Source organism: Nipponia nippon, unplaced genomic scaffold, assembly GCF_047370975.1.
Source record: "Nipponia nippon isolate SJK-2023a ecotype South Korea unplaced genomic scaffold, ASM4737097v1 scaffold_1, whole genome shotgun sequence".
Classification (NCBI taxonomy): domain Eukaryota; kingdom Metazoa; phylum Chordata; class Aves; order Pelecaniformes; family Threskiornithidae; genus Nipponia; species Nipponia nippon.
Window position 1 is genome coordinate 113986775 of NW_028262290.1, and position 12971 is coordinate 113999745.

At 40.9% G+C, this 12971-nt stretch overlaps 1 protein-coding gene across 1 annotated transcript in view; it reads left to right on the forward strand.

Annotated features, from left to right (window-relative positions):
* Positions 1–11325: 11325 nt before the first annotated feature.
* NPSR1 (neuropeptide S receptor 1) overlaps positions 11326–12971 on the forward strand; it is a 62290-nt gene continuing 60644 nt past the window's right edge. Inside the window, exon 1 of the mRNA XM_087737928.1 lies at positions 11326–11520. Within this exon, the coding sequence (XP_087594054.1) occupies positions 11374–11520 (147 nt within the window). The 5' untranslated portion in view covers positions 11326–11373. The remainder of the gene's footprint in view (positions 11521–12971) is intronic.

A 12971-nucleotide genomic window follows, 5' to 3' on the forward strand; every position in this document is an offset into this window, starting at 1 on the left:
AAATGAGAGGTGGATATGCTTCTTGTAATTGCTCAGGGCTTTGACTGATGGTAAATACGTTGTCATTGCAGTTGAATATCAATACGTGGACTAAATTCGAGCATCAGAAAATGAGCTCTAGCTATCTAGAATATCTTACTTTGGATGATCCTTCCAGGGTGATTGCTTAAAAAATAAGCACAAAAACTTGAACTGTCAAACAAGGGAGATATGAATTCACCTGTGAGCCATGCTTTAAAGCAGACACTAATAAGGTACCTGCATTTGGATAAAAGTTTCATTAATTTTTGGCAAATGTTACAGTCCAAATATCAGGAACTTCTGTTGTCTTCAGTTTGCTGAAGAGACAATAAAGGTGCAGGGCACATAAATGAGTTAAATAAAGTTAGGCACTAATCTTGTTCCAGATTTTATTAAATATAGGACATTGTTAATCCCACACATTATTACAGGTGAAATGAAATCACAGCCACGTCCAAAAACATCATATTGTTCTTATATCATCATTCTTACCAGATTCAGAAATAATCTGATCTAGTAATAACAGCTGTGCATTAATGATGAAACAGTCCAAATTGCACATAAGTCTGAAAGAACGCAGCAGGGGATTCCCAGAATTAGCAAGTAAAGATGGGGAAAAAAAAAAACAAACCTACAAAAATTATTTTGATGCAGCATTGGGATTTTTTTGAAAACACATATTTTTCATGGTAAATGTCTGCTTGCATTGGAAAAAAAATTACATCACAAAAGTCAAAACCTGAAAATGTTTACCAACAAAAAAGATTGCGTGTGTGCAGTCTTCAGCTTTTTGATAACAGTCGAGGCCTTTCATGAAAAGAATAGCAAAATTTTTCATGAGACCATAATGGAAACGGGAAATGCAATTGTGTTTGCAAGGTCTGTCAACTAGCAAGTAGACTTCCTAACCAATTTCACTGTTAAACATGGGAAAAAATGAAACAAAAGGATGGATTCTTAGTGATGTTTAAGCAATATTTTCTTAGCTCCTGATAATAGATTTTCAACGTTTTCTAAAGGAGACTCCCATAATTCAATTTCTTTTGACATTTCGAAAGCATGTTAAAATCGCTTCAGCAACTCCTATGAAAAAATTCTAAAATGATTCCTTTTTTTAAAGAAAAACATATGAAATGAGAAATCATCATACACATTTTATTTCTGTAGAGAAATAAATCAAAAGCTCCATATACATATGAAATTGTTTTGCTCATCACCTTCCCAAAGAAGAGAGACTTTAATTAATCCTTTCTCTGAGAAAGATATTAAATCCTCATCTAATCCCCAAGCAGCAGTTCATATAAAGTCTAGAATCATTTTGCATGTTCATAACCACAGAAAACATTATTTTCTCCTAAAGAAAATTGTATTACAAAATCTAGGAATGCTTCAAGTGCAGAGATGTTTTGCTTTTCCTTCAGTTAATCTCTCCCTGATTTGATACACATGTGGATGCATAACAATAATTTTTTTCTTCAGATATTCTTTCTTTTCCAAAGAGAAAAACTAAGGAAGTGTTAAACAATTTTAGTCTTTTAAAAAGTTCTGAAAACTTGGCTGTGGGCAGCAGGAGCAACAAATATCTCCCACACTGATTTCAGGTTTGTTTCTAATGACTTTAAGTAAATAGGTATTGTAGTTGCTATTTTATGTATTCCACCCACACCACTGTTATGCACTGGAAACTTTTTGCACTGCTGTTTCCTAGATGATACTTATTATTTTATCCTGTGTGGCTTTATTACAAGAACAATATGACTTGTTTCAGAGGTATGTTTGGGCAAAGACTGAAAATTTCTTACCTAACTAATGGAGATGTTGTTTTGTCTGTATAAACAGTAAACCAGCTCTGCTCATACATATGAAGAAAGCAATAACCTACTCCCAGGTGGAGTCAGCAAGCCAGATCATCAGATCACATACATGGGCACAACCTGTGAGCTGCAGAGATTTGAGCCCATTTATTTCCATGAAGACCTGGCACCACCTGTCCGTAACTTACTGCAAATAGAGCGGTCGTCCCTGGCTAGCAAAAGCTGCCTAGGTGTAATGTGATCAATTGGGTAATTATACCCATTCTGAAAACAACAAACTATTTTACATTTCTCTGAGCATTTGTATCATAATAGTCACATTTACAATGGTGAGCAAAGAATCATTAGCATAAGATATCCAAATCATTGTGCACATCTTCTTGAAATGCTGGTGGTCTAAGAGCCACAAAAGTCTATTCAAATGTAGGGATACAAAAATAGTGGACTGAGTTGATTTGCTTAGTTTCAACTTGCTGCATGTTCTGTGAGTAGGTGGTATGAATACTTACATCAAGCATATCCAAAACCTTATGTCAGTTGCCAAATTTTGTATTCTTCTTTAGACAGCATTGTTTCTTTGAACTGTCCTTTCTGCTTCCAAGTCAGCGTGTGGAGCAGTCCTGTTTTACTCCTCTTTCTTCATTGGATCAGAATGGTAATCAAATGGTTTTATTTGTTCAGAAATGGAAATGATAGCAGTCCATTTTCCCATTTTTTTAATTAAAATATGTTTCATAATGTGATCAGGAACATTAATGTACTGCCTTTGATATTCGAAACAATTGCAGATAATATCCAAAGAAGTATGCCTGAAAAACGTATTCGCAAAAGACTGTGCTATTTTGGAAATGAAATTTTGAATCACAAAAGACTGAGTAATTTACATCTATATTCCAATCTAGAAAGAGCTGGCTTGCAGAAGACTTTTTTCTGTGTTATTTGTCTAACACTCCAAGAAAAAGTTGTTGTATAGTGTACCAGATCTGGATTGCTGTTCTGCCCAATGTATGTTATTAAACACACTGCACATGGCAATATGCAGTGATATATCAACATGACCAAAGGAATAAGGACTTTATCCACACAAGCTCTCTGATGAAGTTGAGACAGTTTCTTCGGTGAGTATTTCTTCACTTCTTTCTGGTCCCTTTCCCCTGCTGTGCAATCTAGTGAATTCAAAATAAGTGCTGGCACAAAGCTGGTGGGATTTGAGTAACTCATCCCTCTTGCTGCCTGAAAATACACGTCATCCTCCTTTAGGAAAATGACCTGGAACGCAATTGCATATTATGGCCAATATTCTCTTTTGACCCCCCACATACCAGTTCTGATCTGGGACAGATTTCACCTGCTAACAGGGTTTTTTCTGACTGCTTATGGAGGTGAGAGCAGTGGGTGAAGTGTATCTTTTTCTGGAGATCCTCAAAAACTGAGCTTCAATAATTGAGGAAGTTACACTGTTCAAACTGTTCTTCAGGTGCCTGTTAGTGGTAGCAGTGAAGTACGTTTATTTTACTCTACCTTAGACTTTATTAAAGAGAAATTGGGTGTAACTTGTTCCCCTTCCATACAGTGGCTTTTCTTATTTCTGTGTGTGTTTGTGTGTCCCTGTGCAGGCAGTCTACATGCCTGCTACTGCAAAGGATTTTTCCTCTAGCTCTGTATAATTCCTCCAGCCTTTTTACAAGTGGAATTAAGCCTAAGAGCAGTTAGAATTCAACTGGCTGCTTCTATATTTAATAAATAATAACCCTGCCATGAAATTGTAATTGGCAATAAAAAGTCCTGCAATTCATCTAACGGCTTTCCACCTCCATTGTAAATCTGTACTTCCACTCTGCTGCTCATCGCCAAAAGACAGAGTGTATTCATTACTTCAGATACAACTTCTTCCATAGAAAGGAGAACTGGGATGCAAGCATTTTAAATTCTTTCTTCCCACACTTTCTTTTATTCTCCTACCTCCCTGTAAGCACAGATTTCCTCCATTTTTTTTGACCTACATTATGGTTTGTGCTGGTCTTTTCTTAAGCTTTTAGTGTTGATGGATTAGACTAATTTCTCTAGATCACCCTCTTCTCTCTCTCTAGCATCTGTAGTACTGTTTGATCAGAGACTAATGCTGGCAATATAGTCCTAAAGCATGTTCTAATGTATTAATTATTGCTTTTGCCATGTTTTGAACTTTAATTTTAAACTTTTCCTGGAGTTGTATTTGTTAAAAATTCCTGCCCAACAGAAATTCATAGCAAAATTTCAGTTTGCTCTGAAACGAACAGCTCACTTACTGCGTGGTTTTGCCTACCCCTGCTTTGCAAAGGCGGCTCAGCACAATTTTAGCTCACTGCTGATTTCATCGGTTCAGATTCGGCAAGGAGCAAGGACCATGGAGCTGCAAGGGCGCACCCTTCTTTAAAGAGAGGATTAGATCCCTGTTTACAGAGGCTCTGTCAAAAATTATAGTTGAACGCTCTGGTGGATACTCCAAGTACTCTGTGTGCCCACAGAGTTGAGGATAACTAAGCAGTCAGCAGAGTCCAGGTGGGTGAGGAATGACAGCCAGAAGGTTGTGAGTTTGTGTCACTCCTCCACTTTACAAAGCTCTTGCCTATGGGAAAGGAGGCCACTTGGCCAAGGCCAGAAAGGGGATTTGCAGAGGAGCAAGGAACTTTATATCTTCCCTGAATTCCAAGCCTGTGTCTTAGCTGTTGGATTATTCTTCATCCTCTGCAGAGGAAGAGAGAGGTTTATCAGCTCCAGGCATCCTCTGCACTCTAACAGAGGAGCAACTCCTAAATCAGTGCAGGCTTAAATGGAAATAGTGGAAACAACATCTTGTGTGCAACCACGAGAGGTAGCAGACAGAGCCGGTAAAGGAGTGGGAGGAGAGAAGCGTTTTTCTCCCAAAGCAGATATGAAGTGATATCCATATGCTGTAGTCTAAGATGGACTAAGAACTGGTTAGAATAGAACAGAACAGAACAGAACAGAATAGAATAGAATAGAACAGAACAGAATAGAATAGAATAGAATAGAATAGAATAGAATAGAATAGAATAGAATAGAATAGAATAGAATAGAATAATTTTCAGTTGGAAGGGACCTAGAATGATCATCTAGTCCAACCGCCTGTTAGATTGGTTTTAGTTCAATTAAACATGGGCAAAGAGAAGAAAAATGCTTTTAAGCAACAATATGAAAACTGTATTAAAACCAATTCCTATTTATGTATATTAAAGACAATATGTGTCAGTGGTGGTTCTTTAAAACACTGCAAGAAGTTGGCTTGTGGAAACCTTGAACTCAATTTTCCTCCAGTGGCCTTCCTGTACTGCGCAAAACAGAGCTCTGGCCCCGCCGAGGCTCTGGCTCATAGCTGAGAAGACTGTAAATGCACAACAAGCTGCTGACGCCAGTTTTAGACAAAATGGGAACTAGTACCTGTGTCTGCACAGCCTCTCTGCCCCCCCCTCAGTGTGCATTAGTGCTCATTGTAGTTAACTAGGACCTTAAGCGGAGAGAGGAGAAGGACAGGACATCCATATGGCTGGTGTTTTGTTCTCTGTGGTCACCCCGTTAATAAGCATATGGTCTGCTGGGCGATGCGGTCGGGCAGGCTGGCTGCGTGCCTGTGGGTGTGCTGGGAGCCAGCCAGGGCTCACCTGAAGCCGCCTTTCCCATTTGGCAGCGCAGCTTTATTTCTGAGCTGCTTTCCCTTTCCAGCTGCAGCGGGCACGCCAGCACTTTGAGAAGGGCAGACAGTGCCTTGGCAATTGGAAGCGGAAGATTTTGAAGGAAAAATCTTTCTGGTGACAATGTGAGCTGTGAATTTATTCTACCGACCTACTGGCATCCCTACGCATAACTACTTGCCAGGACCTGATAGATGCCATACACGTTGGCTTCCTGCTCAGTTCCTTAAAAGTAGGAATACTCCAAGTGACTGTGTTGACTGCCTCAGCATTTTATAGGAATGCACGTTTATCAGGCATCTGTTTCAGTTCATGGGGCTTGGCTCTTTTTTCACTAAAGCTACTTGCAGTTCCAGTCACTGAACAGGAACCAATCCTGCTCTACAGCAGACTGAATGAGTGGAGAATTGGGCCCTTGTGAAATATATGATTTTCTTGATAGTTATATTGAGGGGAACAGAGCAAACGGATTTGACATTTCAGGGTGTCTGACAGTTCCAGTAACACGATATTCATATTTAATGGCATTCTTCTACGTGTCTTCTTCATCTGCTTGCTTCTTTTCAAAGATAATCCCTTAAGGACTGCTTATTCCTCTGCAAGAGTTTCTAAGCAAAAACAGATAAATGGCTCTGTATCATTTTTGTAAAATGGACCAATCTGGATTAAGACTACAAACAGTAATGAAGATGTGAAAAAAATGCCTCCTTTTTAAATTTGCTTAATTTATCTATGGAAGAGAAACAGCATGCTCATATTTTATCATTACTATTATAAAAATGCTCTGTGATTGCTATGACTCCAGTAGTTTACTATGGGTAAAATATAGACTTTTGCAAAAGATCTGATCCAAAACTTAAATCAATAGGAAGAATCCACTTGCTGGCAGTTTGGGGATCTGATTCAAAGCTGGATAGACATTGACAGGTCAGAGACCAGGCTGGAGCCCAGCAGAGAGCAGTCATCTCATTCTGTGAAGGCTTTTAATCTTTCAAAATGGAATTTGTTCAGATTCTGGATGAAAATCAAGCACAAATTTCTCCGTAAAAGGGAAAGGCTCTTCAGCTCCAGCTGCCAGACTCTAACTCCAGAACCCAGAAATTTGGGGAGCCAGCAAACGCAGTGGGCTGTCGGCCCCATGGCCTGAGGTGACACGTGTGGTGCAGCTGGGACAAAGTCACAACCTGGGAGTCTCTGCAGTTGGTAGCTGAGATTCACATGCTTGCAAAAAGCGGCTTGGGAATGGCTGAGATTGGCAGTGTCAGCATGCTGCTGCCAGGCTCCCAGGCATCATGGATCCTGAAATAAAATGCTTGGGAGTGAGGCTGAAACCAGCTTCTGAAATCTTGCTCTGTCCCCTGAATCTTCAAATCCTAAGTTACAGCCATTTCATTCAGAAAGGTGGAGAATGAGAGTTAGAGGTTTCTGTCAAGAAAACCTAGTAACTGTATATTTAGCTCATAAAAGATCTTTGCTATTTCAAGTCTTTGCAGATTTAGGAACATGATGTTCTCTACACCTGGAGGGGCTAAAAAAAGTGTAAAAATGTGAGTACAAATGCAGGGGGATTAGTTACATCCTAGCTAAGGCACGTATGGAGCTCCCTTGCTTTGCACACAGCACTGACCTCCAAGAGTCCAGAAATACAGGTATCCCTTCCAGCCACAGCCCAGGCTGCGGGGACACTTACAGCCTTGGCCAGTCCTGGCTCTGAGGGCAGTACTTCAGCCTGTTTGGGTATCTCCTACCCATGAGGAACAGATCTGCACTCCTCCAGAGGCATAGCACCAACAGAAAACAACATGCATGCTAAGCAACTTGTAAACCAAAGGAAAATAAGCTTACGTCAGACAACAGGGGTTGTGTCACTAATGTGTAATTTCTGCTCCTGTCCTATGTAGTGAGGATGAGGGGACACAGCTCTCCAGTGGTCCTATGCTGCCAAAGTCAGCAGCTGAGCCCCTCTGTGCTGCCCCAGATGTTCGGCTTTTGTAGAGAAGGGCTGTGCATTGGGAAGAAGAAACTGACCTTCGTCTTCCAAGGGCAGCATGTATGGATTTGGATAAGCACAGTTTTTTACAGAAAAGCAGTTAACTCACCGTTCTTTTAGAAGCAAGAAATATGTCACTCGCTTTCTTCCTGCAGTCTGATAGCATTATTTCTTCTTTGCATTTAATATGATTATGTCCAACTACAGCAGTGTGCAGGAAACTCCAAACAGCAAAAATCCAAATATTTTTTCAATTTACTCCCAATACTGACTAAATGCAGCAAAGAGAAATCTACTATAAATTCTCTGTAGAAAGCAGATGTTATTTTCTGTCCATTTCAGACGTGCTTAATTTTTTAAACAATTGGACACATCCAGAACAGTTAGATTGGCTGACTTCTGGCAAATTATCAACAACATACACAACAAATACTGTCACACAACTGTTTCTATCAGGGAAGACAAAATATGGAAACACATAGCATAGGAGGAACCACATATTCATGCACAGTCCACCCTCCTACTGCTGCTGGGTTTTGGAGAGCAACATTCATCGTGGCTGCGACGGCACCTCTGCCTGATGTGGAGTGTCCACACTGTGCTGTACAAAATGATGCTTCTTCATCTATTGTGTTTCACAGCTGCAGTGCAGGAAAGACCAAGGTCTCTGCATGAGGAATGTCTGGCTTAAATAATCAAAATCACTGTTTTGTACCTGGTCTTTAAAAACTTTGACTCATTGTGTCTTTTTCTTCCAAAGGCACCTGCCTTTGTCTCATCGTCTCCATCTCTGTATTTCACTTTCTGCGGTTGTGCAAGATTTCCTTCTCTTGCCAGTCAGGAAAATCATGCTGCTGTGGAGAGATACAAGATATGTGTTGCAGGTGTCCACCCATATGTCCGCACGTGGAAGGTATCAGTGTTGTTATACACTGCAAATGCAGGGGATGCTCTTTAGCTTCCACTGGAGCCATTTACACTCTTAAGTTTCCTCTGGTTCAAGGCTACATTTAAGAAAACTAAATTTGCGCAGCTTTTGAGACCAAGATAATAAGAACGGCCAATGAAGTGTCCTCTGAGACAAGTCATCTCTATTCTTCTTCCAAATAATTCACTCTCTTTGTTTAAAGATTATTTTCAAAATTGCTTAATCTTTCCTGTGGTATAATACTAAAGTGTGACTTAAAAAAAAAAGCTGTTCAAAAAGGTTAAGAAAGCAGTACCACATTTTATTATACATTAGAAAGATGTTGGTTTAGAATAATAATTTGAGAGCATTTTATATTAAAACAGAGGGAAGACTCAATTTCTCTCTCTGTAAAACTGTCTAAATCTCTGCAAGCACTGAAAGTTCTCAGAGACTTTTCAATATCCTGGCTGAGGAAAACAACAAAGTCAGCTGTAGGAATCAATCAGCTATTCCTTCTCCACAGAGGAATTGCTAGGATTTGATCTTGCCTTTTATAGGTTTTTGAGATTCAAACATTAAAGTCTTTTATTTTGCCATTTATTGCAGAGGTATTCAAACAGTTTGCTTAATCTCAGGGTGAGGAGTGGGGTGGGGGGGAACAGACCCCAAACACCAAATTTCAGAGAGCTGGTATGACCTTATAGAGGTTTGAAAACGAAGTGTTGTATCCTAGAGAATGAGGTTAATTCTAGATATGATACCATAGACAGCCCATGGCTTCAGATTTTGTGACTAAATGAAAAGGAAACAGCATTTCAGCAAAACTAGCCGTCAACAAACCAGGGCAGTGACAGTGACTGAGAAATACTCAAAGTCAGAAAAGCTAATAGTAATGGAAGACCCTGTGTAGACTGGAAAGTGCTGGAGCGGGGCACAGTATAGCCTTTTATAGCACCATAAGCACTACTTAGAGCAAGTAGCTGGCAAAGCCACAAGAGAAGTCACTCTTGGTTAGTCCTGAGAGCTGTGCACAATCTGGCGTGCAATGTAACTACTGAAAAGCCTCTTATTGCCTGTAATATGCTTGAGCATAACAGCTCTGTAGGAATGAGAGCGCAAAAAAAAACCCCTAGTCAGTGTAATAACTTTTAACTCTAAGAAGAAGAATTCTGTAAATATAAGAAAGCAAGGTAAGAAGAAGGAAGAAGAGCATAAAAACTGGTAGGATGTTTTCAGGGAGCTTGGATGCTACCTAAAGACTTCATAGCAGAGGTTCTGAGTCAACTCGTATGATCAGTCGGAAAAAACTTCAAAAATATTTCCTCCTTTCTTTTGGATAATATATTAATGAGCATTTTCCCAATGGTTTTCAGCAAAACATAGTGGTTCCGGGACATTTCTTTTTATCTGATCACATTCCAACCTATGCGTCATTCACTGCTGTTAAATATTGATCACTGGTGCATATGGATCAGTGCTGATCCTTTCTCATTATGACTGGTTCTAATTATCTACATGGACCTGGACCAATTCCCTCCTCTGAACGACTCCAGCATCTCCTGGAGATGTCTGAATATTGCTCAGACACTCAGAGGTTTCTCTGGTCCCTAGAACAGCCTGGTCCAAAGCCCCAGATCCAGGCATGTCCCAACTTGGGAGGGTTCAGAGTCAAAACCTAGTCCTGAATTTTACTGCTTGTGTCCCCATCCCCTGCTATTACTGGCCCTGGGAGATGGACGGCCCTGCAGCCACCCCTCTTTTGCTGCTCATGTAGGCAGGGGTGGGCACAGCCCCACCTGGACCGCGGACGTGGGTGCTGTGGGCATGTTGTGGAGACCCCTGCTCCAGCAGCTGGGGACAGGGTGTGCTGCGCTGGCCTGAGCGAGGAGCTCTGAATGCCTCCTGAGCTCCCACATGGCCATCTGTGCTTGCACACGCGTAAGCACAGGACCAGGTTCTGCTGTGAGCAGGTAATGGGAAACTGAGTTGAGGGGGGCATGGCTGTGAACACACATCATGTTCTGCTTAGGATTGCATTGGTATCGAGGCAGAGCATCTCCACAAAGCTGAACAAGTTCTGGATTTACATGTGATTTTGCACTCTGTGACCAGAGGGAAGGTGTGCACACTCTCATCTGCTGTCTTGGTGTAAACCTGGGGTAATGCCGCTAGAGGTGGGGAAAAACATCCAAATCAATGGAGGTGCCCAGAAAATCGGTGAGTAGAAAGAGGTTGATTATCTTGTTCTGAAGGGTCCTTGAGCCTCTGTCTAAGTGCCTGTACTGGGTGTGCAGCAGGTTTGAGCTCTTTGCAAAGGTAAGTGCGAAGGCCTATCTATGGGGTTTTTTTTTCTTGGTAAAGACAACTTCAGAAGTCAGATAGACACTGACAGGGAAATTGTGATAGCTCAAGCCTAAAAACTTAATAGTGTTTTGCTAATACAGGAGAGCGTGTTGGTGCTTGTATACAGATATACCGTAATTCTGCAGGTAATTGAAATCAAAGCGGGCTGAGCTATGGTAAGTAAGCAAAGCTGCTGAGTAGAATAGCCAGGCTCCTGAGCTTAATGCAGGGAGGAGGTCCATGCTTTTACAGGTATGCCGGACTCCAGAGCTGGCAACTTGGGGTGCAAGACAATCCAGAGTTCACAAGGCACGTGGCTGGGTCCACATGTGCTGACTTTCTTACCGGCTGGTGATCCTGCTGCTGGAAAGAGCATGTGGATGGCTGTTGTCAGAGTTGTACCAAAGGAAAGCTCAAAGGGATGACGCCAGCTTGGCTTTTTTTTTTTTTTTTATCACTCAGCTGCACTGAAGCCCGACGCCTCTGGTAGCCAGTGGTGGAGCAGTGAGAAGCTGGTTTTGTTGCTGTGCTTTTATGGGAGAAGCTTGGCTGCGTTAACTCTTGCCAAAACAAGCACCTAGACAACTCGAACAAAATCCAGTGATGGAGGTCGGCTCCACAGAAGCCAGCAGCAGCTCCCAGGGAGGCACCGGCTGGCTGGATATTACCCTTGTCACCTGCACTGAAACGGTGACTTTCACTGAAGTGGTGGCAGAAGAGGAGTGGGGATCCTTTTACTATTCTTTTAAGGTATTCTTTTAAGGCGTGCGTTACTTTTCTCACATGCTTGCAGCTTTGGTGCTTTTTCAGCACATCTGCGGGGAGGCAACTAGGATTATTGAGCTTTTTTGCCCAGATATTTGTGGGTTTTTCCCCTGCAAAGACAGCGGACAGCATGTGTGAGGCATTTACTGAAAAACAAAATAGTTGTAGGAATTGGAGTTCAGACTTTCAGGTCTTAGCCAATTGTATCCCCTTCCAAGAGGAGACGGTACTGTTTTTCTATAGACGTATTGTAATTATACATGCATCTTTAATCAAAAGCTTGTATTAGTTTAACACATCTTTTATGTAATTTATTATAGCCATCATCTTGACATAAGGGATTTCTTTTCAATTTTCCAGCTGCAACAAACATTGTACACAAGTGAGAGAGTTTTCTGTTGTTTTGGGGTTTTTTTTAATCATGACGGACAGGTTCTAATTAGTTGGTTTGTTCATTTGCTTTTAACTTGAGTGGGGGATGCAGTGTCTCTTGAAGGCTGCTGTTAAGAATGCACCAGATGAATCATTCAGTAGTGAATGCTGTTGAATGACATGCGAAGGGTACTCATTCATCTCCCCAAACATCACCCTTGCAATATGTGAAGGCAGGAAAAAGATGAAAGAAGTACTGAAATTCATTGCCTGTTTTCATTGCGTAACTTTATGCTGCATGCCGTGTGTCACCTTACTGTTGCAGCACATAGTACAAGTTAAGTTCAAGTTATTAAAAAGTCTGACAAGGAGTCCCCTGCCATTCCTTCTGGAGCTCAGGACCAAAGAGATCCCTTTCAACAGGAAAGATAAAGGCTTTTACATCATTTGACAATATGTTAGGTAGAAGGGGACATGTTCAGACGCAATTTTGATTTCTGTGAGATTGTTAGTGCTCTGACACAATGCCAGTGGAATTACAACAGGTTTCCACCCGTTAAGGAAAAAGTTGATCTGTAGTTCTACAATTAATTAATGAGGGTCTCTTTTAACATGCTGCTGATACATCTTTTTTCTTGATAAGACAGTGCTTTCTTATCTAGGATTTCAAGTATGAAAATTCTTTTTTTTTTCCTCTTTTTTTTCTCTCCATGTTAGACTCCTAAAATGCTCTTGAAAAAAATCAGAAGCAACAAGCAAAATATTTTTAACAACTTTATCTCTTTTGTTCTTTCCACAGTTAGGGCTGTAAATCTGAACAATGTCATGGGAGCAGTATTTTATAATGGTAAAAGTGACAATTAATTCCATGATTAGAAAGTCCCCAGGCAGAAAAATGCTCCTTAATAGGAGAGATTGAGTAAATTACAATAATTAGGAAACCATGGATAGTTATGCATGCTCGTCCATTGCTAAAGGAAACTTGATTCTGTTAGCTGAGAGCTGCTCATTAGACTTGCACTCCTCTGTCGAATGTCTAGCTCTGGCATATATAGCGTGATCTT